Source organism: Acipenser ruthenus, chromosome 2 (genome assembly GCF_902713425.1).
Source record: "Acipenser ruthenus chromosome 2, fAciRut3.2 maternal haplotype, whole genome shotgun sequence".
Classification (NCBI taxonomy): Eukaryota; Metazoa; Chordata; class Actinopteri; order Acipenseriformes; family Acipenseridae; genus Acipenser; species Acipenser ruthenus.
This window is the reverse complement of record NC_081190.1, coordinates 58,602,858-58,628,246: the sequence shown is the minus strand read 5'-3', so window position 1 is coordinate 58,628,246 and position 25,389 is coordinate 58,602,858. Positions and strand designations below refer to the sequence as shown.

The 25,389-nt window shown below is 36.5% G+C and overlaps 1 protein-coding gene across 3 annotated transcripts in view; it reads right to left on the bottom strand.

Moving 5' to 3' along the window:
- LOC117409610 (tumor suppressor candidate 3) overlaps positions 1-25,389 on the bottom strand; it is a 112,947-nt gene that overhangs the window by 28,368 nt on the left and 59,190 nt on the right. For all 3 annotated transcript variants that reach the window (XM_034015897.3, XM_058997773.1, XM_058997774.1), the window contains 3 exons: positions 24,879-25,019; positions 24,708-24,797; positions 1,237-1,300 (listed from right to left, as the gene is read on the bottom strand). In XM_034015897.3, the coding sequence (XP_033871788.1) occupies positions 1,237-1,300; positions 24,708-24,797; positions 24,879-25,019 (295 nt within the window). The remainder of the gene's footprint in view (positions 1-1,236; positions 1,301-24,707; positions 24,798-24,878; positions 25,020-25,389) is intronic.

Here is a 25,389-nt window from a genome sequence, read left to right as displayed (position 1 = left end):
TTGTATCATTTTTGCGTTCCCTGAAAAACGGACAAGGGTTGGAAAATGCGTCACACACGTTTAACCGTCACTAAAGTCAAAATTTTATAGGGTCGGATATGTGAGTGCTGTCTGTGTGTATATATACAGGCGCTCCTCGACTTATGACGCTTCGACTTACGACTCTTTTGCATTATTACCCTGCTGCGACTTTACGATATCGATACGGCATTTACGACACGGCGAGACACGAGCCATGCGTCATGTGCACATGCTCAGTGTCCGAACCGCAGTACCTGTCGGGGTCACCCTGACTCAGTCACTTAGCGTACGTTTGTTTTATGCATGTAACTGTTGTTTTGGTTTTTTTTAGAACTTATTTGCCTTTAACAATGTCTGATAAGAGCAGTGGACTCAAAACCAAACCTAAGCTGTGAACTCACATGATGAGGGGCTTAACTTCAGACGATTGTATTTCTGGCTAGGAGTACCGCATACAAACACAGAATTTGTCATTCGAAAGCCCCTAGTCTGTACTTTTAAACAAGCCAGGTACGTGCCTGAGTAATACGCGTTTAACCACCGGGGTGTCGGCGCCCCGAAATCAACGGGCTGAGTGTAAAGAGTTATTGTATTACTTGTACTGTAACACTTGAAATGTATTTGCTTACGATTGTAAATCGCCCTGGATAAGGGCGTCTGCTAAGAAATAAATAATAATAATAATAATAATAATAATAATAATAATAATAATAATAATAATAATAATAATAATTGTTTTCATATTAGACTCTTTCCTATGTCACCACCTTCTCTAGTGTACAGTGCCACTTAATGTCAGCAGCCACCATATGTATCACTAATTACATACAACAAGCACTGTAAAGCAGTGAATAATAGGCTACATTCAAATCAAAGATATGGACAATTAGAAAAGAAGAAAGTTCACACCAATAACAGAATTTAAACAAAAGTGCAAGAAAACAAAAATACAAGAAAAACTGACATAAACTTCACAAAGTCAAATTTGTGTTCAGAGGGAGAAACGAGAGAATTTCATTAGATACCTGAAAAAGACCTGGACAAACACCACAAAAACGGGCACTTCCTATAGCGAGGGGAATGTGCGTGGTATGTGCATTCTACATCACATTAGTCATTACAGTGGAGAAAGAATTTGGCCACTGAATGGCAAATTGATTCCAAGATTCTCAGTAAAGATTTTTTAATGAGATATGCCCAATTAAAAAAGGATACTCAGCAGCAGTATGATGTGAGATTCTGCAACAAATTGGGCTTGGCTGCTCCCATGGATATAGCTCTGTTGAAATGAAAACAAAACATGATTAGAAACAGGCTTGTGCAATTAAAATACATTTACTTAAAAAGATTTGCTTTGTGTTGCGCAATTTTGTTCAAGTTTAAATCTATCATGAATGAACCAGACTCCAACTGTGTGGCATCCTACCTTTTATACGGTATTGCCTTTTATGTGGTGTATCACCAATCAATAACAGTGATAAAAAGTCACACTTGAATAAAGTTTTGTTAACGGGCAACGGATTCTTTCCTGCATTGTAAGTCCCACTTACACAATGAAAAATACATTTTTGAAACCTTACTATATTAATCTAATGTTTTGGTTTTTTTTTTCTTTGTAAACAAGACATTATTTTTAAACTTATCAAAGTAAAATAAATCTCTAACAGTTACAACCTGGAGGTTTTAAAAAAAAAAATAATAATAATAATGTAAAGTCAACACTGATGATACATGCTGTGCTATGTCCTGAGGAATAACAAGGAGATAAGTTCATTACAACTCTAAAGCAATAGAATATATTTCTCAGTAAATCGTTGCAGAGTATACAGATGATTTGTGTTGCTAAGGTAACTGTGCATGCCAGACAACTACACTGCAGCACTAAGCAGATTAGTGACTTGACATTTGTTCTAATTATTTTCTGTTCAGTTGTACTTTGCATATCTCAGTAGCCAGCATTGAATTACAAAACATGTCATATGTTAAACAAGACATTGAAATAATTGACTTGAAATGTACAGCAATTTAAAAAACACGGTTTGGCTGTAAGAAAAAAAACTAGGGATCTTAAAACTACAATCTTTTGTCACTATTTATACATACAGCTTTAAACACATTATTACATTTTTTTAGGGCAGTGGTTGCCAAACTGTTTTACATTAAATGATGGGAAAAAAAACTTCAGGTGAGGAGAATTGCACCAAATAAAATTAACAAACCAGAAAAAAAATGCTCTAGACTTACAGTTGTAATGTCATACAGAGAGAAGATTCTTTAGGTATTACATTTTGCATTGAGAAGAGTTTTGACTGTTCATATCTGTTACGGAAATCAAAATGTCATTCTCATGCTTCGTTACACCTGGCACAGCACTGAATTTGAAAAATACACAGATTATTTTGTTTTATTTATTATCCGGAATCGTGTTTAGCCATCTAGTAATATACAGAACATTATTTGAGAAATACACATAGCCCCGGCACCACAGAGATAAAATGGCCATAAACAAACAAGATAGCTCCTTCCGTATCCAGCGCACAAAGAATATCACGGACATTTGCAGAGCTTTTGAGATGTTATAGTAATAAAATAATGATTTGGATCGCATTATTGAGGATTTTGGTGATAAAACGAGTGATCAGGAGATGATTTATCAGTATGCATGTCTATGAAGAGGTATGTGAAAAATACAGCGAACAAGGATTGGGACGGGGCTGGAGATGCAGTACTGAGTGTCCTGTTGACATGCAGTGCCTTTTAAACTTGTTTTACTGTGAAAAAAATACTTTTAAACAGCGCGTGTAAAATAAACAGTGCGTGTGAAAATAAATTGGACCCGACGCACCTGAGACGCGCTGAATAAATGGACCGCTAAGGGTTAAAAGTTTAAACCAAATGAAGGAACAGATTACGATTCTCTGTCCCCTTTTATGCTGTCACACCCCTTGGTAAACGAGTGCAACTGCCTCTCCAATCTGCGGCTGCCACATTGTTTCCCTTCCGGGTCAATGCGTTCTTGCAACTGAGTCTCGCCTTCATCCAGACTGGCCGACTTCCCGACCCTGGGAAAGAATTGTCAGACCAGCCCGTCCAAAGAACTCTGTTTTCGCTGCTTAGCGCCCTCACAGGTCGGGAGGGGGATTTACAACCAATAATCATTGTATTTCTGTCACAGGGACCCATTGGTGTTAAAGCCCTTTGTGTCAGCCATAACTGATAGAGAAAAAATGTGCAATGTAATTATCAGTGATGTTACATTAAACCCCACAAATGGAATACCTTTCTCTAACCGCCTCCATTTTATAGCAATTGACAAGCGTGTTGAAAAGAGAGAAAGAAAGTAAAGAAGGTAATACAATACAAAACCAGAACACTGTGGACCTTTAAAATCAAGGCACTCTGATGCTCGCCTTCCCAGCTTCACCCTAGCTATGCAATGGGCCCTTTCCAGAGGGTGGGGATTCCAGAGCCAACGGGCCAAGGACTTCCAAAAGGAACTTGGACACAAACTCTGTTGGATTGCCCTTCTCCATGCCCTCCGGAATCCCGATGACACACAGGTTGTCTCACCTCCAGGTCATTATTTTTGCTCATAATTCCTCGTTTGCCGCCGACAGCTTAGTGCAGTTTGTTTCCAGGGAGCCGAAGCGGGCCTTAATATTTGTAACTACTGCTTCAACCTCGCCCACTCTCTCATAGCAAGACGACAATGCAGCCTGCAACTGGGTCTCGTCGGGACAACACTCATCAACAGATTCATAAAGTGCACCACACTCGGAGAGTGCTCTTTTAGCTTCATGGCCCTGACTCTCTGGAACTCTCTCCCAGCTTTAGTGTGTGCAGCTCCCACAGTCGCTCGCTCCAAATCAATCCTCAAGACCCACTTGTTCTCTCTTGCTTTCAATGCTTTTCAAGCCTGACATCTGCTATTAGCTGTTGTCTAAATTGCTATTTCAGGTTTTTCACTCCATCTTATTCATATGATTTTGCATGACACACACATCCTCAGCCTTGTATTTAATGTAGTTGTATTTTTAAAAAAAAAATTTGTACTGTTTGTATTTAGTGTACTATTCCCTGTACTTCACTGTATTTTAATGCATTATGCTTTGTTCCTCACTATCTTGTAAAGTGCTTTGTGATGGTGGTCCACTATGAAAGGCACTATATAACAAATATTAATTGACTGATTGAGTACAGGGCCTCTGGAGCTGGTTTCTTACTTGATGGTCACAGCATGGTGTGTTTGAAGAAAAATCTGAAATATATTAATATGAAAAAAATATTTTCCTAAGGGTGAAATGGAAACCCCAGTCCCACTTGCAGCCAGTTCACTTTGAATATATTTAGCAGTCAATCTAGGATTGTTATTAACCTTCCTCACAATTCTTTTACTTGTTCTTGGTGAAAGAACCTTCTTTCTTCCAGACCGAGGGAGCGTTGTGACAGTACCATGAGTCTTGTACTTCTTTTTTAACAGAAACAATAGTTGAAATGACAATAAAACATTTTCTGTCTAAGGTCTTCAGGTAGCTCTTTACTTCAGATAGCTTTTTTTCCCATATTGACTTATTGGTAATGACAGCAATCATCCTATGCCTAACCCTTTTATACTCTCTAAGAATTTTCACCTACAATCCAGCATTTTCTAGACGTTTCTAGAATTAGGTTCTGCATTATCATATTTTGAAATTTCTAGAACCGTGTAGACAATACTATCATAGCATCAAAGGGTATGAATACTTTTGAATGAGCATTTTTGGAGTTTTGCAAAATTGTAGACATCTATTTCTTTTCCTCATCCACAAAAGCAAAACTTTTGCCACAAAAGATTTTTCCTAAAATTCTTTGTTATCGAAAAATTTCTAGAAATTATAACTTTCCATTGGGGTAAACTTTTGACTCTCTCAGTGAGGTTCTAAGCTCAGGACAGGGTAGGGGTGAAAATGTAAGTCAAGAATTGAATCAGGCATGGCTGTTATGGTCATGTCTGTTGAAAATGTATGATTGTAATGCAAATACAATTTTCTACCATGACCGATGCCCGACAAATTCAACTGAAGACTTTGACTTACGGCAACAATATTGATCGGGTTTATTATATGTACGTTAAAAAAAAAATTCAGCAAAATAAATTCCATAAACAAGTATCACCAAAGTTGACTAAGTAGTTCAATACCCGTTATCTTTAGTTTTCTTGATTTTTACACTCATTGTAAGCATTTTGTTTACATTTATGGCTGGTTTTCTGGGACACGACTAGTTACCCACAAACCCTTGCAGCCAAAGGTTCACAGTACCGAAAAAGCTATGGTTTTCATAGAGTTATTGAGATTTTAAACGAATTACACACCTGGGTACAATCATTCATAGCAAGTGGTTTAAAGACATTGCATGTTATGTCAGAGTATAAATTAAAATGCTTAGCCCATTTAGATAATTTCTGTCAGGGATCCGAATCTCAAATCTTTGAGATCAGGACACTCAGTAATCTGTAACTGTGTCTTAATTTCCAGTGTATTCTAATTGAGTGCAATATTTGACAATATTCTGTACTAATAGTTACATCATGTTTAATCATGATTGGCTATGTCTGATGTGCAGTACGTCTACTAAAGAGATATAATGGGTAGTCAGTAGTATTCTTAAAATATTGATATATTACTGATCCTCTTATTCTTTGGTTGAAGATATTTGGGGTCTCTGCTTACATTTTATAAACTCCTTATACAATTTAGATTCTGAAGATGTTTTTATCAAAGACATGCAATCAATGTGGCTAGTACCTTATTTGATGTGTTCTGGTTCACACTGATATAATTTTATTACAATTGAACAAGGGAATGGAAAGAATGTTGGTGTGACATTACATACATTAATTAGAAAGTCCTCAGCAAGTTTCACAACAACTGGATAACTGGTTCTTTTGAGATATAGTTCTCAACATATATACAAACATGAAAGTGTGACAGACAGATGTAGCTGGTTAAGATCCTTAGGCCTGGCAAGGTGTGGAAAATATACAAAGTAAACACTGGCGTTCAAGCAAGCTCTCTGTCTAATTTTGTGCTGCAAATACCTACCGACTGTAGTTATAATGCTGAGTTGTGGCAGTTTGGAGACACGGAAGTGAGCCAATATTGTGTTAAGAGAATTAAAATGGCTCATGGCATACCCAGAATGGTATATTTGTGTGAACAGATTGAGATGGACGAGTACGGGACTTTTCATAACTGTCCTGCGAGAGATTCAGATTTTGGGCTAAGGGTAACAAATTCCAGGAAGATGCAGGCCTCTCTGAGATACAAAGATTGTAATTGTGACAGATGTCAGAAAAGACAGGGCACAGTTAAGAAGGGAGATTGCACAGCATTTTTACCTAAGTGGTACCACGCTTATAGCAGAATTAGCCCAGGAGACCGGTCCATATCTTTGACGGAAAAGAAATAGTGAGGATGACTTGTCTCAGGTGCAAAAATCACGTAGAGTGGGCAGCCACTGAAAGCCCAGAATGTATACAGTGCATAGGGCATACAGAAGGAGTTGCAGTGCATTACAGGGGCCAGCCAGCAAGGATTCAGCATACCTGCGATGCAAAATACTGGATGCCTGCAACACGTTCTGCTACCTGCTATCTGAATGAACTTTCCGTTAACTGTTAAAGTATGATGTTGCTTGCAACTGCAGCATCACCAGTTGACCGTGGCGGTCGGGTGACTCTGCAAATCAAATAAATATGTGTTTGTTAAACTTGATCTCGCTCCGATCAAAAGTTAGCAAAGCACTCGCTCAGTCAATTTAAAGCTCACTATTTACATTTCAAAAAGTGTTTGGCGAAATGTCACTTTTTAATGTTAAAAAAGTGATGTTGTTTGATGGCTTGTATTTATGACCTCAACTATCATTCTGTGCATCCATTTATTAGACCTTTACAGTTTCCAGAATTTTCTTTTGTATATTTTAAAGCTATTTTAAGAATAGCCTACTTAAATATCACACGTACATGGTGACTATATAAATATATTAACACAGCTGAAATTGAAGCATATAGGACAAAAAGCCAACCAGCTCTATATACAACTGCCTCAATCTTCATATATTCCGGACTGTCTGAGGATGTACAAGTCGTGTGGATAGTTGGTGACCACATCAAGAATCCTCAATTTCACATCACATACCATTTGTACATTAATGGTGGTAATGCTTCCTATTACGACAGATATGTTCTATATCCTGGGGTGGTGACAGTGCTACGTGGGTGCAATCAATAGCCCCCAGTGCATTTGGAAAGTCAGACACTTAGTAGAAGGCCACTTTTATATCATGGAGAGCACCTGTCTTTCTGGGATAATAGATATAAATCCTGGTGCGTTTCAACAGCATTCAGTACCGCTGTAAACACCGGGAAAACATGGGTTGGGATAGCCAACCAATTGCTGTCAGACAACCCAGATGCTCAATAATGTAGAGTGTACAGCAATTCACTAGACCTGGCGCTGCATGACTCCTACTGCAAGTGGCTAGATCAGATTTGATCTCTTCGTACAAGTAGGGGCCTGTGAAGTTCACTGTATCTTGTTTTTTGTAAGAAATTCAGAAATTACATCAAAAAAAAGAAAAAAAGACACACACACACACACACCTCACCAGAAAACTCATTTTCTATTTACATTATATTCTACTGATAGAAGTTGCCTATGTGTTATCATTGACAGTTCAGCAAGAACATCACCCAAAAAGAGTCGTTTAAAATGGTCTGTGCTGGCTGCAAAATAAACTCTGTATGACATATTCAGCAACATTTTCGAGTTTTATAGACCTTTAAAATGTATGTTGACCTATTAATTAAAATGTGTAATTCCCATAGACTATTTTGCTGCCTTTAATCCCAGAATATTAAAACACAGCAGAAACGTTAACTGCAAACCTGAAATAACAAAAACAAAGCTCTGTGTTTTTCTTTATACACACTATACATTTCTAGTAGTATGTAGAAATGATTTTTTATGAAGTTTTAAAAAACGACAGATATCGGTCACATTACAATATACAATATGCCACTGGAGCCTATCAACCTAAAAACATTATATTAATACAAAAAAACATCTTATATGGACTAAGCATAGACATAAACAGATAGTGTTTCTCCCTCTGTTACACTGTCTATTACAAAGGCAGACACACAGTTGAAATCCATGCCATTCTTCACAAACGTCTTAATGGACAGCCTGACCTACTACTACTGTGTGGTTAACAGTCAAGACGCAGTGTATCTACTAAGTAAGCAGTAGATTCAAGATTACAAGTTGAGCAAAACAAAATCCCACCATCTGCAGCTGCGTCCCCTTTTCATAGATCTGAACGCGATCTTCTGTTGAAATGAATTTAGCTTTTTTTGGATTTTTCAGTTGTCTGCATTTTTAATGTTAATCATACACTGCAAGTTGATAAATCAACACTATCTAAACAACCATTATAAACTTCCTGCCTCTGACTCGCATGTTACATCATTGTACAGTATGAGGAATTCACCAATCACAAAGCCGGTGTTTGTTTGACCCCGTTGTCGCAGTAACCAAATGCACTGCATTCACGCTGCACCGTGTACAGCTACTGTAGCGCTGCTTCTACTTGATAAAAGTATGAAATGAACAGGGGAGGTGAAGAGTAATGTAAAATACTGTAAGATAAATAAAATGCATATTTTTCACGGTAGGCAGTCAAATACACGATTTCTGTGAAATTCGTGAATTTTCCAGGGCCGTACATATAAGGTTAGTATGATCCGTGCTCAATCTGTATCTAGTTATTACCTCCTCCTCACACAGCCCTTGTAACGCCTGCCTGGTCCAAAATATACTTTCTCCTTGACTCCTCTTCTCGCTCTCCTGTGGAGCTCTTCTGTTCATTTTGTTTTCAATAAGTGGTACTTTTAACACACGCTGAGGCACCTATTAAAGTTAGCACCCTTAAGTGAATATTTAAATGACTCAAAACACAGTACTTTTTCCATGCGCTAGGTCGCCTGCCTCTCCTTCGTGAATACAGCAGGAGTACAAAGCATGCAGTAAAGGGGCTTACTGCGTGCAAAACACACTACCGCTGTTTAGTGAATGAGGCCCTTAGTGAGCTTATTTGTTTTCAAACACATTGTAACCACATAAGCAAGAGGCTGTGGTGATGTCAAGTGGGATGAGTTGGCATCTGAAAAAAGACATAAATACCTATAGTCAAACTATACCAAAATGTTCTCAACCTTCGATCTCAACCTGAGCTTGTGAGTTGCGGAACCCAGCCTTTGCAGTTTGAATCCTGAATCGAGACTCTGCCTGAAAACTCCTTATCTTTTTGACATCACCTCACCGCTCTGAATTAATTATGCCTCAAAAGCAGGGGGTAAGCAAAAATTCTCTGCCTGAAAAATAGATATACATGTGTTTATTATGCTATTACTATTAGTTTTAGATGGGTGGATAAGATTGTTTTGTATGCTTGAATAACACAGCATCGTTTCATAAAAGCTTTTAATAGAATTGAGTTCTTAAAGATAGGATTGTTGTTTTAAACTTTTGACTTGAGGGCCTAAACTCTTGATAAAACAATCCCTCTGAAAGAAGCTACTTTTCTTTTTTTCCCCCAAAGCTTAAAAACAGAATGACATTCTTGAAAGAAAGAACTATGTTGGAAACTAAAAAATGTGTTCTGAATAAAAGCAGTGTATATTCTTAATATAGCTTCTCTGAAGTGTCGTGTCTGTTTTTTCGTTCCTCTCAAAAGGTTTATTGGGTTGATTAAATTAATTTCACTAGGGTCTAGAGCACAAATATATAATTCACTTAACCCACCAGGATGCATGCCACTCCTGTGTTTACTTTTATGAAGCATGAACGTGACAGTTTGATAGTCACGCACCCAGAATAGCATCTCTGTTTTTGCTTATCCTCCCTGCCTGGCTTTTGGGGATGTGAAATTGAGCAGCAATGGAGGACAGAGATGACGTGGGGTTCTGCAGAGCTTCCAGAACCTTTACCCTGTCAGAAAGTGACAGTTTGTTTGTCCACCGAGACATTTTTGTACTGCAGTACTGTACAACTTTGGCTGAAACTGCTGTTCAACTTTCAGTGTACAGGCAAAGCGCATCACTGGTGAGTAGTCCAGCAATCGTCCCACTAAAGCAAAGCATTATTATTTTTTTTTTTTATCGTGCCTACAAACTGAAGTTGACTTGAAGATTTTTAATAGAAAATTGGTTCCCATTAAAGAGTGACAAATTACATTAACTGCTCATCAGCATAAAATACCCAGTACGGAGTGTACACTGATAGCAAGTCCATCATTAAAAATCTCCTTGATTTGTAGCAAATAAAAAAATATATATATGTTGAACCCAGTCTTTAATTAGTCGTTTTCTCTTTATTAGGATACAGAGACAGCTTAACAACTACTAATTAATATTTAAAAGGAAAATCAAAACCGAAAAGTTCTAGCCCTATTTATAAAGCAAAGATAAACGATGGAAATGGTAATAGTCACATAAAACAATAAATCTCACATTTGGCATTATATTTCATAACCCAAGGGCCTTAGGATATATTTGAATGTTTGCAACTTAGCATTCACTAGACGATCCCTCCGATTAGCTGCAGGGCTTGATGCAGCTAATTGATGGAACCAGAATGTCTAAAGCAATATACGACTGTTATAACCAACATATTTGGAAAATGTATTTTTTCAGAAATTATTTGTTTAGAATTTCAACAGGTTTATTGGACACTGAACTTAGTTATGATTAGCAACAAGTAATTTATATACTCCCTCTGTAAAATACATGTTCATATGTTACCTCCAAAAATAAAATAACACTACGAATACAAATAGTAATCATAGTAATATTTAAAATCAAGGATGTGTGCTGAAATGCTTTGTAAAGAATATAATAATTATGTATTTATCCACTCAAATGACAGTATAAAACAATATTCTTTGGTGCAGAAATAACAGCAATTCCTTATTATCCATTTTTAATTAAACATTCATTTTGTCACATACAGCTGTTCACAAAAACAAAGTAGTCTCTCTCTTCCTAATGGTACTGCACCTTTGACTATTTTTATGCCTGACATGAGCAAAACAGCCGAAAGCTGTCTGTTGTCAACGGAGAATTCCCAGACAAACACACACTACTGTAACTAAAATCTTTAGGTTTTATCGGCTGCCTTCCCACACACTGTCACTGTCATCAAAACTCCCATAATCCCAGGTCACAGTTCCTTATGACTGATGTTATTGTCCCTAATAATGACTAAAATATGAGGTTGAGCAAATCTACCCATGCTGATATGCAACAGGCATTGTCAGTGGACTTGCGTAGGTGTGCAGAGTCAGAAACACTGCAAGACTCAAATGTTTATTAGCAGAACTGCCAAACACACATCCGATTTTGACTCTTGATTGACTGAAAAAAAGCAGTGCTGTTGCCAGTTGATTATGCTGAGAGATAAAATGTGTTATTTATTACACTCGTCTCCTGAGAGGTAACAGTGTTAGCAATATGTATTCCGCTGAGAGGTGATTCATTTATGATGCTGCCAGGCAGCCAGCATATCTTTTGTTTCTGTACTTTACAAACCTGTCATCTGTCAGCCTTCACAGTGCTATATGACACAGTTAATGAATAACACTAAACATCCATGGATTTTTTATCATATAAGCAGCTGACCAACCGTCAACCTTTTTTTCCTTAAACATATTCTTTTACATGTTATGATCATATATATGTAGTGTCGCTGGTTTAGATTTATTTTACAATCTATCTACAGTAGGAGTTATTTAAGGTTTGTAGTAATCGTAATTTAAACAAATAAAAGCATTCAGGAATGACACAAGGGCAAGTCTGTTTGTCGATGCCCGCTACTCATGTAGGTCTATGTTTAACAGGATTATTCTTTCTAGGTATTACAGTATAAAAATGTCTGATGGTCTGCATATGAGAACTGCCCAGTTATTTTTATTTGAATCCCTTAGTATATATAAATACAATTTAAGGTCTGATTGATCCTACTATAAGTATTATTCTTTGCTTTGTATGGGTCTTCTATGCAAGGTTAAATTTCTGGGCTACAGTGCAACTCAGATACAGACATATCTGCATTAGCACAGCAACCTGAATATTTTTGACAACCAAAATAAATCTTCAAGAAGAACCTGCATTATAGCATTCATTCCTTTAAATCCAAAAAATAAAAATGAAATGGTTGTAATGCCCATTCAAATCTCCTTTGCTGATGCTTAGTCGGGACAGAAACAAATGAGCTTTAGGATGCTTCTAAATATCTGTGCATCATCCTAGAATTAGTTTATAACAGATTTATGTTGCAGTCCGGCAATGCATCTTCTGTAATGTGTTGATTTTCTATTAAAGTGATAGAGATGGCTATATAAATTAAAACTTCATAAGTCGTTTGAATGTTAGGAGATCAAAACTATGCACATTGATTATGGAGAATTGCTTTGACAGGGTCTTTTTATTCCCAAAACAAACAATTAACTGTTTGAGACATACAGTGGTCAAAATTATATTGATTACTGCTTTGACACAATATAAAAGCATTTAGAATGTATGTTCTGCACACACACAGCTTGTAATGCTCTTAAAATAGACAGACATACTGGGCACGATTTTGAATGTATGTTCTGCATACACGCAGCTTTTAATGCTCTTAAAATAGACAGACACATAGGGCACGATTTTGGAAAACAGTTTCATTATTGGTTGGAAACGGCAAAATCCACTGAATTTTTCCACCTTTTGATCTGTAAAAAAATATCCTCCTATTTTCTAAAGTGGACCTCCGTTTTACCTGGCAGCAGATCACATTTCATGCATAATTTTATGTGATTCATAGGAGCTTTAAAATTATCAAGTAATGATCCTTTAAAATGGTGTAATCTGACACAAAAATTGTTCCGGTTCAAATGTGTTAGCAATGCACAATCGAAACCTTTCTCAAAACAGCAGAAAAAAATTAGTCAAAAACACAAATGCAAACATATTTTATTATTACTATTTTTGTGTGTATGCTGTTAAGAAAATCTGTATAATTGCAAGACAATGCAACAGTGTAATATTAACAGATTGTTTGTGGTAAATGTAAATTGTTACATACATAATATACTGGCAAATGTACAGACAATAAACATGTGTGTGTGATATAAATGATCATTGCCATTCATTATTCTAGCAGCCAGAAGCAATATCGCTATCCATGTTACAATTACAATACAGTTGCAGTATTTTAATCAAATTAAAAGGGTACTTGAGAAAGCAATATTTGTTGTAGCAGACAGTACAGTCAAATCAGGTTATTGCTAGATATTATTATACACTGTTTAAACTTGTTTGAGAATGTTGCAAGTTAATGTTTTTTCTCTCTCTCCCCCCATCTCTTGGTCAAAGTTAGACAAATGCAGCCTTGTGAAGCCAAGTCATAAAAATTCCTTTGCATAATCACGAACTGAGATCTCTGCAAACAGGCAAATTCTGGACATTGATGACAAATGGGACATTGATGACAAATAGAATATAACTTCCTGTTTTGGAGTGTGCAAGAAATGTATTTTGTTTATTGAAATATGTAACTCAATGGAGTTACCTAATAAATGCAGAGAATTTGATCATTGCCCCATTTCTGAGTTAATTTTAATATAGAATCAATTGAGATTGATAACATATATTGTCAGTTTGGTAGATCACATCTAAACTGGAATGTTGGATTCCATTCTGAATGGGAAGTTCAATTAATTCTTGTGCATTTTGATAAGAAATATGATCGATTACAACGAGAAATGAGTATTGAAAATACTAATGCAAAAGTAGACACTGTGTGATTAACCATAAATTAATATTACTATATTAGCCATGTATGCCAATAATGTTGTGGTAGAGATTCACGAAGATCTCTAACAAATCACCTTTCCTTTCTGTAATATTAGATTAGTTGTGCACCCTTTTTATTCTTAAATAAAACTTGTTGTCAAGGGACTTTGGGTTCTACATGATGCAGAACTCATAAGGTGTATATATAATTTCTTATATTTTGGCATCCCTGGGTGGGCGACTAGAGACTTATTTAAAAAATTGTATACCTAACAAACTACATTGTCTATGTATAAAATATTTCAGTCGTTAACTGTGCACTATTTTAAATTAAAAGTGTGATCATAAGAAGCTGCTCCTATCAAAATTACATCTTATTCAAGTAATGATTATTTATTTACATTTGTTTTAACTTTTCACTAAATAAAAATACAGTGCACTCTGTTTATAAGAATCACTGATACAAGAATCAACTACATATAGTGATCAAAACCACTGGGACCAAATCATTCCTATACTAACCATGCTAAAATAATCAGCTTATAAGAATCATTTCAGGGCAAAATGACTACAGGTAATATGGTACTGTATCAATTGCAATTACGTGTACAGCCAATAAGCTTTGCATCTCTGCTTAGTGAAAAACTGTGACATTTGCATCGCAACTGAAAATAAGTAAACCACAGATGCTTAAATGCAGTGGTAGTCCTGACAGTAAAATACTGTACTGTACTGTCATTTTAAAGGCCATTACACCTAACACTGCACGGCAGTTAAACTAGGCAGCCTCACGATACTGTAGTAAAATAGGATTCTGCAGCCTTGAGTAAACATATTTGTGATCATATAACAAGTTGCTTACCCACAAGGACTTGTTTTTATTTGTTTTGATGTATTGTCCTCGGTGTATTTAAACTGCTGATGCGGAGGCCCGCTTTTGCTAACTGTAATGTGACATGCATTGTAAATGATCAGGCTGGAGTCTTGATTTACAGTTTAAAACCGGTGTTGGTTGTATTTTTCTTACACTGCGGTGAGGAAACAAGGTGAAAACTGGAAAGTTAACCACCTCTTCATATTGCTGGATAAAAAACTAAAATATGATACAAAGTTGTTTTTCACAGCCTGGGCATTTGTATATATGATTTTAAAAAAATTAAATTAAATTAAAAACAAAAATCGGCACAGGTTCATTTCAGCAGCTTTCCCATGAGGGGGATATAAGGGGTGCCTGAAAAAGTAAGGGGGGCACGGCAATTGCCCCTAGATCTGAAGTGCTGTCACTCTTTTTACTGGCGGATAGACTATTGACCATTCTGAAGCAGACAGAAAGCAAACTGATGGAAGTTTAAATTACCCACCACTTTGATCTTTGGAAAATAGGCACAGATTCTTAGATCATTATACATTCCTCCAAGAAGAAAGCGTCAGAATAACTAATGAATCAAACTAGCGGATAGATTCACAATGCTTTTTCTACAGTTTAGAAATTACAAAATCAGTGAGAAAAACAGAGGTGCAGAAAAAACGGTCGAAATAATGGCGCATAACACTACCCTCCAGCGGTGACATCTATAAAGCTGTTGTACTATTGAAAACACCCAATAACAATTTCACACAGTATTTAAGAATTGCAACTTCTAGACCCTCATTTTAACATTAATATTATTGTATTAAAGTAAATGTTGATCGGTATGAAAGTTTGCTAACATTTTGCATGGCTTTGTTTAGTACACGTTTCAACTTTTCTCAGATGTTTAGTTTCTTTTGGTGTTTGAACACTAAAATAATTATATAACTCCCTAGCATCCAACCACCAATGTTTTCTTACTTCAAATTTTGTTTGTGTTTTATGACTAGCAAGTGGTGTGCATAGAAACAACCCCCCACCAACATTTCAGTGGTGCTTTAACTATAAATCAAATGTTTGAATTTGACTATCCTTCTGAATGGATGGGCGTTCTGTCTGCAGCTCTGTTTCTTGCGTATTTACATAAAAATCGCCAAAAATGCTAAAAAAAAGTCTTGATTAAGCAGTGTGATCTCTTCTGATATAGCAAGTATAACCTCAATGAGCTACCATTCCTCATTAAAGACTCAGGCTGGTTCACATTTTACATTATGAATGTGACATTTGCATGACTGATACAGGTCCCAGAAGTCACAGAAAAAAGTTTGAAGGTCACAGTTTTAATTGCCAGGGATGCATTTTGAAATGTGGGAGAGCATTATAACTTGCCTTTCATCTCCTCTGTATTCATTACAAACTGATTTTAAAACAGATCGTTAGTAATATCAGTACTGAGGGTCAATCCTAATATTGCATTTCACTGCCAAATTTATCATCTCAGGATGGATGCAAATCAGTACTCTCCAGCACAATGGTTTCTTTTTTTTTTGATTTCTGGTACTTTGTCTTTTCAATTTGTCGTACGAAGTGGTGCTGGGAAAACAAAAAAAAAGTGAGCTCTTAAATACTACCAGTAGCAGTCATAATTATTAAAATAATGGGAAACAATGTTCCAGTAAGTGCTCAACAGTGGAAAAATGCTGAAAATGCAAGTTACAATGACCAGTGTTATACAGTAACATTTCATGTAAATATATATTTTTCGTTCAAAATCAAGGTTGTGTCTTTTCAATTTCATGCATGCATACACTGCAATAAAGAACCAGGACAGCTTGCTGCTTTATTGGATTTTAAGATAATTTAAAATGAAAAATGTGAAAGCAATGTAATTATAACATTAGCATATAAAAAAATACCTCATGTAAAACTTTATTCTTTAGAAGTTCATATGTATTAAAAACGAGTTGTATGTATGTAAAGAATTGTATTCATTTTGCAAACTTTACACTAATTTTTGGATGTTGTGAATTCATTTAAAAAGTCTAAGATTTCACAAAAGGAGTTTTTGACGCAGAACAAGAAAAAAGATGTTTGCGTACAAATCAGGGATTTGGGGCCTCAGTTCTTTCTCCAAGGGTCCTCCTCCCCCCAGGAATCTCTATCTCCCCTGGATGTTCTGCCTTGACTCGGTAAAACGCAGTGAATCCTGCTGCAGCCATATGTAACAGAACTGTAACAACCATGCCGCACTCAAAAGCCACTACACATGCTGCTGAGGGGAGTGCGGCGGAAGCCAGGCATTCTACCGGCAGCGGCCCTACCACACATGGTGCCCCTCGCCAGTGTAACTGCTGGAGTGCCCCTCGCAAGCTACATGTTATACTTGTAACACCTTGTGAACAGGCTAGCTCTAGGGGTGACGTCAGGCCGGAAAGAATCACACAAGCAGGCAGAAACTGAAACGCTGCGGCGTTCAGTGCATTTAATGAAACAAATAAAAACAAAAAACAGGACACGGCACTTGAGGCCAGAATAAATAGACAAACAAAACAGACAGTAGACGAACACTAAACAAGCACGGTGCTGGTGCTTCCAGCACTCGTAGCATTTATTTATTTTCTTACTTTTTCTATTCTCCTCTCCACACCCGTTCTCCACTCACGAACACACAACCCCAAGTGAGTAAAACGTGCATCTATATATATACTGTTGTGCCGGGATTCAATTACTAATTAATTATTCACTTGAATCCCAGCACGTGAACTAATTTGCGCAACCCTGTGCTCACATACTATTAAATACTTTAAATGCACTGAAGTGAGTGCAATCCCCGTGCCTAAATACAATTATACATTTTAAACACTTGTGCTCACTACCCACATTATATCCTGTGTACCAACTACAATACACCAACATTAACACACTACATGCAACATATAACACACAAATGGCTTACATATGAAAAGGTCAACAAGGAAAGGCGATATCAGCAGAAAATGTTATCAATGCCATTTTCCTCCACAATAAGCTCAACAAAACAATGGGCTCAAAAAAAGTTTACAAGATCTGAAACTGTTTGAACTGAAGTTTTTTTTTTTAGGATGTCTAAACCCAGTCATATGTGTCCACACTTGGCTTTTGCCAGAAGACCACCCAAACAGAAAACTGCATATGGTTTTAGTCACCAAGTAGATGCAGCAACTTTAACAAGAGCCACATTGAATGAGAATAAACTAAATATAAAACGGTCATAACAACCGACACCACTGAGCAGATAGATGACACTGACAACACAGTGCCAGAAATGTGGCAGCTCCCTGCCCTGAGCCTGACACTGCTGCATAACCAGTTTAACCCTCTGCTGTAACCCACATGAAAGAGCTTCACCAAAAAAAAGAGACACCATTTTATTTTTTCACTCATTCCAGAACCATACTCCAGTTGTGACAAGAAGCCTGTTAAAGAGCTCAAAAAGAACTTCTCGTACAAAAATCAAACAGCACATAAACAACAAAGAAACAGCAGCAGAGTACAGGTGTAGAACTACAGACACTAAATCTGCAGCACTGCAGTTTCAATATCTGCAAGCAGCTTTTGGGTATTGAAATGAGGTTAGAGACAAGCAGCTTATCTTTATTGCCCAATTAGAAAGTTGCTGACTGCTCATCATTTTCATGATTAAAAAAAGCTGCAAGAACGGAAAAATAAAGCAATGATCTTGCACAGACCCCAATTAAGGTACAGAATAAACGTTGAGATAGTAGTATGCACATCAGAAAACCTATGAAACCTTAGCAATAACTAGGGCAGCAGTGTGGAGTAGTGGTTAGGGCTCTGGACTCTTGACCGGAGGGTCGTGGGTTCAATCCCAGGTGTGGGACCCTTGAGCAAGGTACTTTACCTAGATTTCTCCAGTAAAAACCCAACTGTATAAAGGGGTAATTGTATGTAAAAATAATGTGATATCTTGTAACAATTGTAAGTCGCCCTGGATAAGGGCGTCTGCTAAGAAATAAATAATAATAACTTAAAATACCAGGCAAAAAGAACAAGCAGGCATGTAATAGGCCTACCTTTCCCATATAATATAGTCAGAACCAATTCTACATAAACTGAAATACAGCATTTGTTTTAGGTGTACAGTATATAAGCAGCTGTAGGCCTTTTAAGACAAGTCAGAAATCTAAATGGCCCTCGAGTTCGGAAGTTGTCTACCACAAGTTTAGATCAAATTAGTTTAAAAGAACTTTTTCATGCAATCTGCAATCAAAGTGCTTAATGCACTAAATATTATAATATCTGCATACAACAGCGAACTTACTGTTCTGTACCATTCACCTGAAAATGTGCCAGTGTAACAGGCAGTGTTGTGTGATCCACTGTTTAACTACTGTATAACCACTGGCTCTTTTGTGTAGTGGTAAAGACTAAGGCTGTTTAATCGATTAAACATTTAAACGTTTGGTTGTTTACTGTTTAAACAAAATCAGACTTTTTTTTTTTAAATAGATTTGATTTTGTATTTATTTCCATATATATATATAAACATTTCTTAGATGTTACCCCCGCCGAAGAGAAAAGACATCTTCTCCCGCTAAATAAAAGTCTGTATCCCAAAAGTCTCTCAAGTATTCATATTTTATTCATTAAAAACAAATCAAGGTAAAAAACAGGCAGGTGTGAAAAAATGCTGTAAAGTAAGAATGCTTTCAAAAATAGACATGTTAATAGATTATATTTATCAATTAACAAAATGCAAAGTGAGTGAACAGAAGAAAAATCTACCTCAAATCAATATTTGGTGTGACCACCCTTTGCCTTCAAAACAGCATCAATTCTTCTAGGTACACTTGCACACAGTTTTTGAAGGAACTTGGCAGGTAGGTTGGCCCAAACATCTTGGAGAACTAACCACAGTTCTTCTGTGGATTTAGGCAGCCTCAGTTGCTTCTCTCTCTTCATGTAATCCCAGACAGACTCGATGATGTTGAGATCAGGGCTCTGTGGGGGCCATACCATCACTTCCAGGACTCCTTGTTCTTCTTTACGCTGAAGATAGTTCTTAATGACTTTCGCTGTATGTTTGGGGTCGTTGTCATGCTGCAGAATAAATTTGGGGCCAATCAGATGCCTCCCTGATGGTATTGCATGATGGATAAGTATCTGCCTGTACTTCTCAGCATTGAGGAGAAGTACAGCATTGACCAAATCCCCAACTCCATTTGCAGAAATGCAGCCCCAAACTTGCAAGGAACCTCCACCATGCTTCACTGTTGCCTGCAGACACTCATTCATGTTCCGCTCTCCAGCCCTTCGGCGAACAAACTGCCTTCTGCTACAGCCAAATATTTCAAATTTTGACTCATCAGTCCAGAGCACCTGCTGCCATTTTTCTGCACCCCAGTTCCTGTGTTTTCGTGCATAGGTGAGTCGCTTGGCCTTGTTTCCACGTCGGAGGTATGGCTTTTTGGCCGCAGTCTTCCATGAAGGCCACTTCTGACCAGACTTCTCCGGACAGTAGATGGGTGTACCAGGGTCCCACTGTTTTCTGCCAATTCTGAGCTGATGGCACTGCTGGACATCTTCCGATTGCGAAGGGAAGTAAGCATGATGTGTCTTTCATCTGCTGCAGTAAGTTTCCTTGGCCGACCGCTGCGTCTACGGTCCTCAACGTTGCCCGTTTCTTTGTGCTTCTTCAAAAGAGCTTGGACAGCACATCTGGAAACCCCTGTCTGCCTTGAAATTTCTGCCTGGGAGAGACCTTGCTGATGCAGTATAACTACCTTGTGTCTTGTTGCTGTGCTCAGTCTTGCCATGGTGTATGACTTTTGACAGTAAACTGTCTTCAGCAACCTCACCTTGTTAGCTGAGTTTGGCTGTTCCTCACCCAGTTTTATTCCTCCTACACAGCTGTTTCTGTTTCAGTTAATGATTGTGTTTCAACCTACATATTGAATTGATGATCATTAGCACCTGTTTGGTATAATTGTTTAATCATACATGACATCAGTAATGACTTATCATATGACAAATGCTCCACGAAGACTTCCCAGAAGGACACTACCTGGGTGTGTTTATCGGTATGCATAATATTGTGCTGTCAGCTATTCTTTGGAACTCATATGACAACAATGAGACAAAGAAGCAGAGTTTGGTCCTCATTCTCCATGGCACTGTTCTAGAAAAAAAAAAAAACATTCCTTTTACTGAGTGAGATACATATTCAAATCTATAGACAATAGTGCAAAGAGTGACCTGAGTGACAGTGAGCGCAATGAAAGTGTACTTGTTTTGTGTATGATTGTGTCTACATTGGCGTGTATGCCAAGAAGCATGATGGCTACAGTCCAGCACAGAGAATTTTTTTTCCAATATAATGTCCATCTGGGCAGTCTTGGTGGAGTATTTGTTATGTGATTAGTTATGTGAACATTCATGTTAAATTTAATTACAAAAACAAAAACATATTCCTCTAGACAAAAATGTGGTTATATGGGTGAGGGTTTGACTTTTGTAAGCCTAATGGAAGGTAAATAATCGTTTTTGGCCTATTTTAAATGTTTCACCATTATTTATAGCTGCTCTGGCGCACAGTCTCTCAGCCTAAATGTATATGTAGGTTTTAAATACTCGTTTACCTTCTATCACTGATTGACACAGTTTTTATTTTTTATTTACTTACTTGTACAGTACAATATGATGCTTTCTTACGCTTGTGAAAAGCTTGAAATGCTAACTATGATCAGCCGTTCGGTGTGCATTCTGGGAGCTGTAGTTCAAACTGGAGAGCATTCCAAAGTGATTGTATTGTTACAAGTCGTCAGAACTACACAAATACGGTTACCAAATCATACAACTGCGCATGCATCGCATTCATTTTTAAAAGTACTTTTTTATATTAAAATACAAATTTTTAAAGCTCCCCACCCACAAAAGGCACTAAAGACTAACTAGATGCAGTAACTTTCCAAATGGGAGTAGTAACTGTCCAGTAGTTTTTTACCTACAGGTGAATAATAAAACACGCTCTCCCGGCACCTAACTTATATGAAAAACCACCCGTTTTTAAAAAGTGCTGTAGCTCAAAAACTACCAGACAGAATAGCATAAAACTTGTAGAAAAAATTCAGCCTACCAATCAGACCTGAAATCCAAAACGGCAGGCAGATTAATTGAACTTAACCCCACTTTTGGAGCTGTACAAAATAGGGGCTTATAATGCAAACATCACTGCAACCATAACTATGGCATTTTTATAAAGAGCCTTTCATAGTGGACCACCATTACAAAGCGCTTTACAAGATATGAGACTAGGGTGTGTGAACTATGCATCAGCTGCAGAGCCACTTACAACAACGTCTCACCCAAAAGACGGAGCACAAGGAGATTAAGTGACTTGCTCAGTGTCACACAGTGAGTCAGTGGCTGAGCTGGGATTTGAACTGGGGACCTCCTGGTTACAAGCCTGTTTCTTGAACCACTGGACCACACAGCCTCCTATGTATATATACACATTCAGCAGCAATCTGCCACATAAATTAAAGTGTAATTCTTTAAATATTAGAATTGATTCAGCATATTGCATTTGACATATCCAAATTCAATCATGACCACTTTTAAAACACACAATTTAAATTAATCACATAAAGTCAACACGCAAATAACTTAACAATGTGATTAACATATTTGTCTAAATTATATCATCCTGATAATTTCATATGAAAGGACATAAGTTAATTCACTATACGTTTCATCAACAGTATACCACAGATCCATACAATAAAAAATATCAACACTGAAAACACTTCAACATAATGTAACTGGCATATCTGACTAAATCAGAGATTTCATACTAAACAACACAAACTGACTCCTTTATTGAGGCCAATTGGTTCTAACGTTTGGAGGGCAAATATCCAGTATGCTTCTCTCCATAGTAACAAAAGTGTCAAATTCCCACCTCGAGTTGGAAGAGTTACTTTTTTCACACCCACAAATCGTAATGAATGTGGAGATGAACCGTGACCAGCTTTTTTTTTTTTAAATAATATTTGACTATTGCATATTCTTGATTTTGGTTCCTGATTGCTGCTTTATGTTCAGAGACCCTTATTTTTAAGGCTCTTTTCGTTTGACCTATGTAAACCAGTCCGCATGGACAGGTTAATATGTAAATTTCTCCTGTAGTATTACAATTAATGAAACCTTGAATTTTTATCTTTTTACCTGATTATGGGTGATTAAAATGACCATCCGGTGGATTAGATAAGCATGTAATTGCTTTGTCCACTTTTGGACTAAATAAATTAACCAATTTGTCATTTATGTTTTTTGCACATTTAAAAGACAATATGGGGTAGTTTATCTGTTACTGAATTCAAGGAATAATCACGTTTTAGTACTTGCCAATGTTTGAAAAAAAAATCCCCTTCATATCTTTAGACACATAGTTAGATCACTTTGTGTTTTTAACTTTCATTTTAAGAAGCATCTCTCAATCACAATCTTTAGCTTTGTGCACTGTTTCTTTAAGAATACGGTCGTCATACCCTCGGGTAATAATTTGCATTTCTTCAGATTTCATTTCAAATTGTGACTCTGTGCAACAGTTCCTTCTTACCTGTAAGAATTGACCTTTCGGTATATTTCTTATCAGTGAGCGAGGATGTTGACTTTTTGCCAAAAGTAATGAATTCCGATCCACTGGTTTATTGAATACAGTGGTTTATAAGGTGCTGTTTTTACCTTTAGGTATTTTTAAGTCTAAAAAATGTATTCTGTCTAGATCAGATTCATATTTAAATTTTAAATGCAGCATAATGCGCATTTAACATTAATAACTGTATGTTTTTAATACCAAGATGTTTTTTTTTACACATATATTTTACTACTCTATTTATTTCAAATCCTACATTGAATACAGTGGTTAATAATGCATCAATTGCTTTAAATGAATACATCAATGCAAGAGCCCCATTAAACAGGATATTTTCAGTTAAACGTTTAGTAAAATACTATGTGGTTTTTAATTTTAATTTTTGATTACCATTTTAAATGGTTAAATAGCTATAGTTAAGACACTTGATAGTGTTGTGAGTCACCAGCTCACCTCCAGCCTATTAAATCATGGAGTGAAGTAGGTTTTATGAACTACTGCAAATTATTTTGGGGTCAAAAGATGATCTGCACACTAACACTGTGCTTCAGAGAGGTGCACATTTCAGAATTTTCATAAACTAATGTACATTATATGCAATACATAATTTACACCAAAAATCATTAGTTATATTAATGTTTTCAATTGAGGAAAACATTTCTAAATCATTGTGTCCTGAGATTACTTCATGATCTCATATTCCACAATCATGTACTCAATCTAACAATAAGTTCACTGCACATTTATTTTTTTGACAATTTTTTTTAACATTCTTTTGCTTGCTATAGAAATGGAAATAAATTAGCGGAACTGAGGTTGGCAATAAACTTTTAAATTATAACCAAATACGTTTTCTACAACATTTCCGTTTTACAAAACAAAAACACATGTATCTTTATGTGTTTAAAGTGTACATTTAAATCAGCTCACAACATGAATATCAGGAGAAATAAAGTAAAACAACTCAAAAGAAGTCTGCTTTTTTTCTTTTTTGTTCATGAGCTTTATGTAAATCAGTATTTAAAAAAAAACAACTTTTTGTTTCTCAATGGCCTAAATAATTTGACCAGGGTTAACACATACTGCACAAATACAGATCTAGAAACTATCCTCTTCCAAAGCAACAAGGAAATAACAAACGTTGAGATGGTTGTTAATTAAAATAGTAATTTCTAAAACACCAACAAATATAGGGTAAAACTGATGAAGTCACTTTAAGATTTACCTAACAAATTGAAGTAAGCACAGTAATATTTATACACTGCATTTTGGAAATAATAATTTATACAAAGCTGTTCTCTTACCACTTGTCCATTCTGCGGGTTCTTATGTGCATATGGAGGCCCACGTATGTGATTCCACATTTGTCCTGATGTCATGGCAAACACCACACACTAAAAAATGTAAGACAGTAAATCAATCCTCTTTAATATTTAAATGAAGAACATTTTACTGAATACAAAATGCTTACATACCAGAGCTGCCATTGCCCAGCCAGTCTTATTGTAAATAAACTCCAAGTTGTTTCTTCTCAGGTAAAGCAAACCACCAACAAGAGACACTAGAAGTGCCAATGCAATAGTACCCGAATAGTTTGGAGGTCTAAACACTCGAATCTGGTGATAAAAAAAAAACTATAATAATTATCTAAAAAAATGATTGATATATATATATATATATATATCAATGTCATTATATAAATCAACCACATACCTTAATTTAACATACTGTACACCTTGCCAAAACCTTCATTGTAAAAATCAGATTTTCTATAACTTTATATAGTTCTGCTTTAAATGTCCAGAAACAAGAGCAAGTGACCAAAAAAGCAATTTCGAATTTTTATGATGGATCAATCTCAACAACTCACAGCTTTTCGGTATTCTCTCAAGTCATTACTACATATGGTTTTACTCACCCTGTAGATGCAGCAACTTTAACAAGAGTCTGCATAATACCGACAGAGAGACTTCATGGGGAGTATTA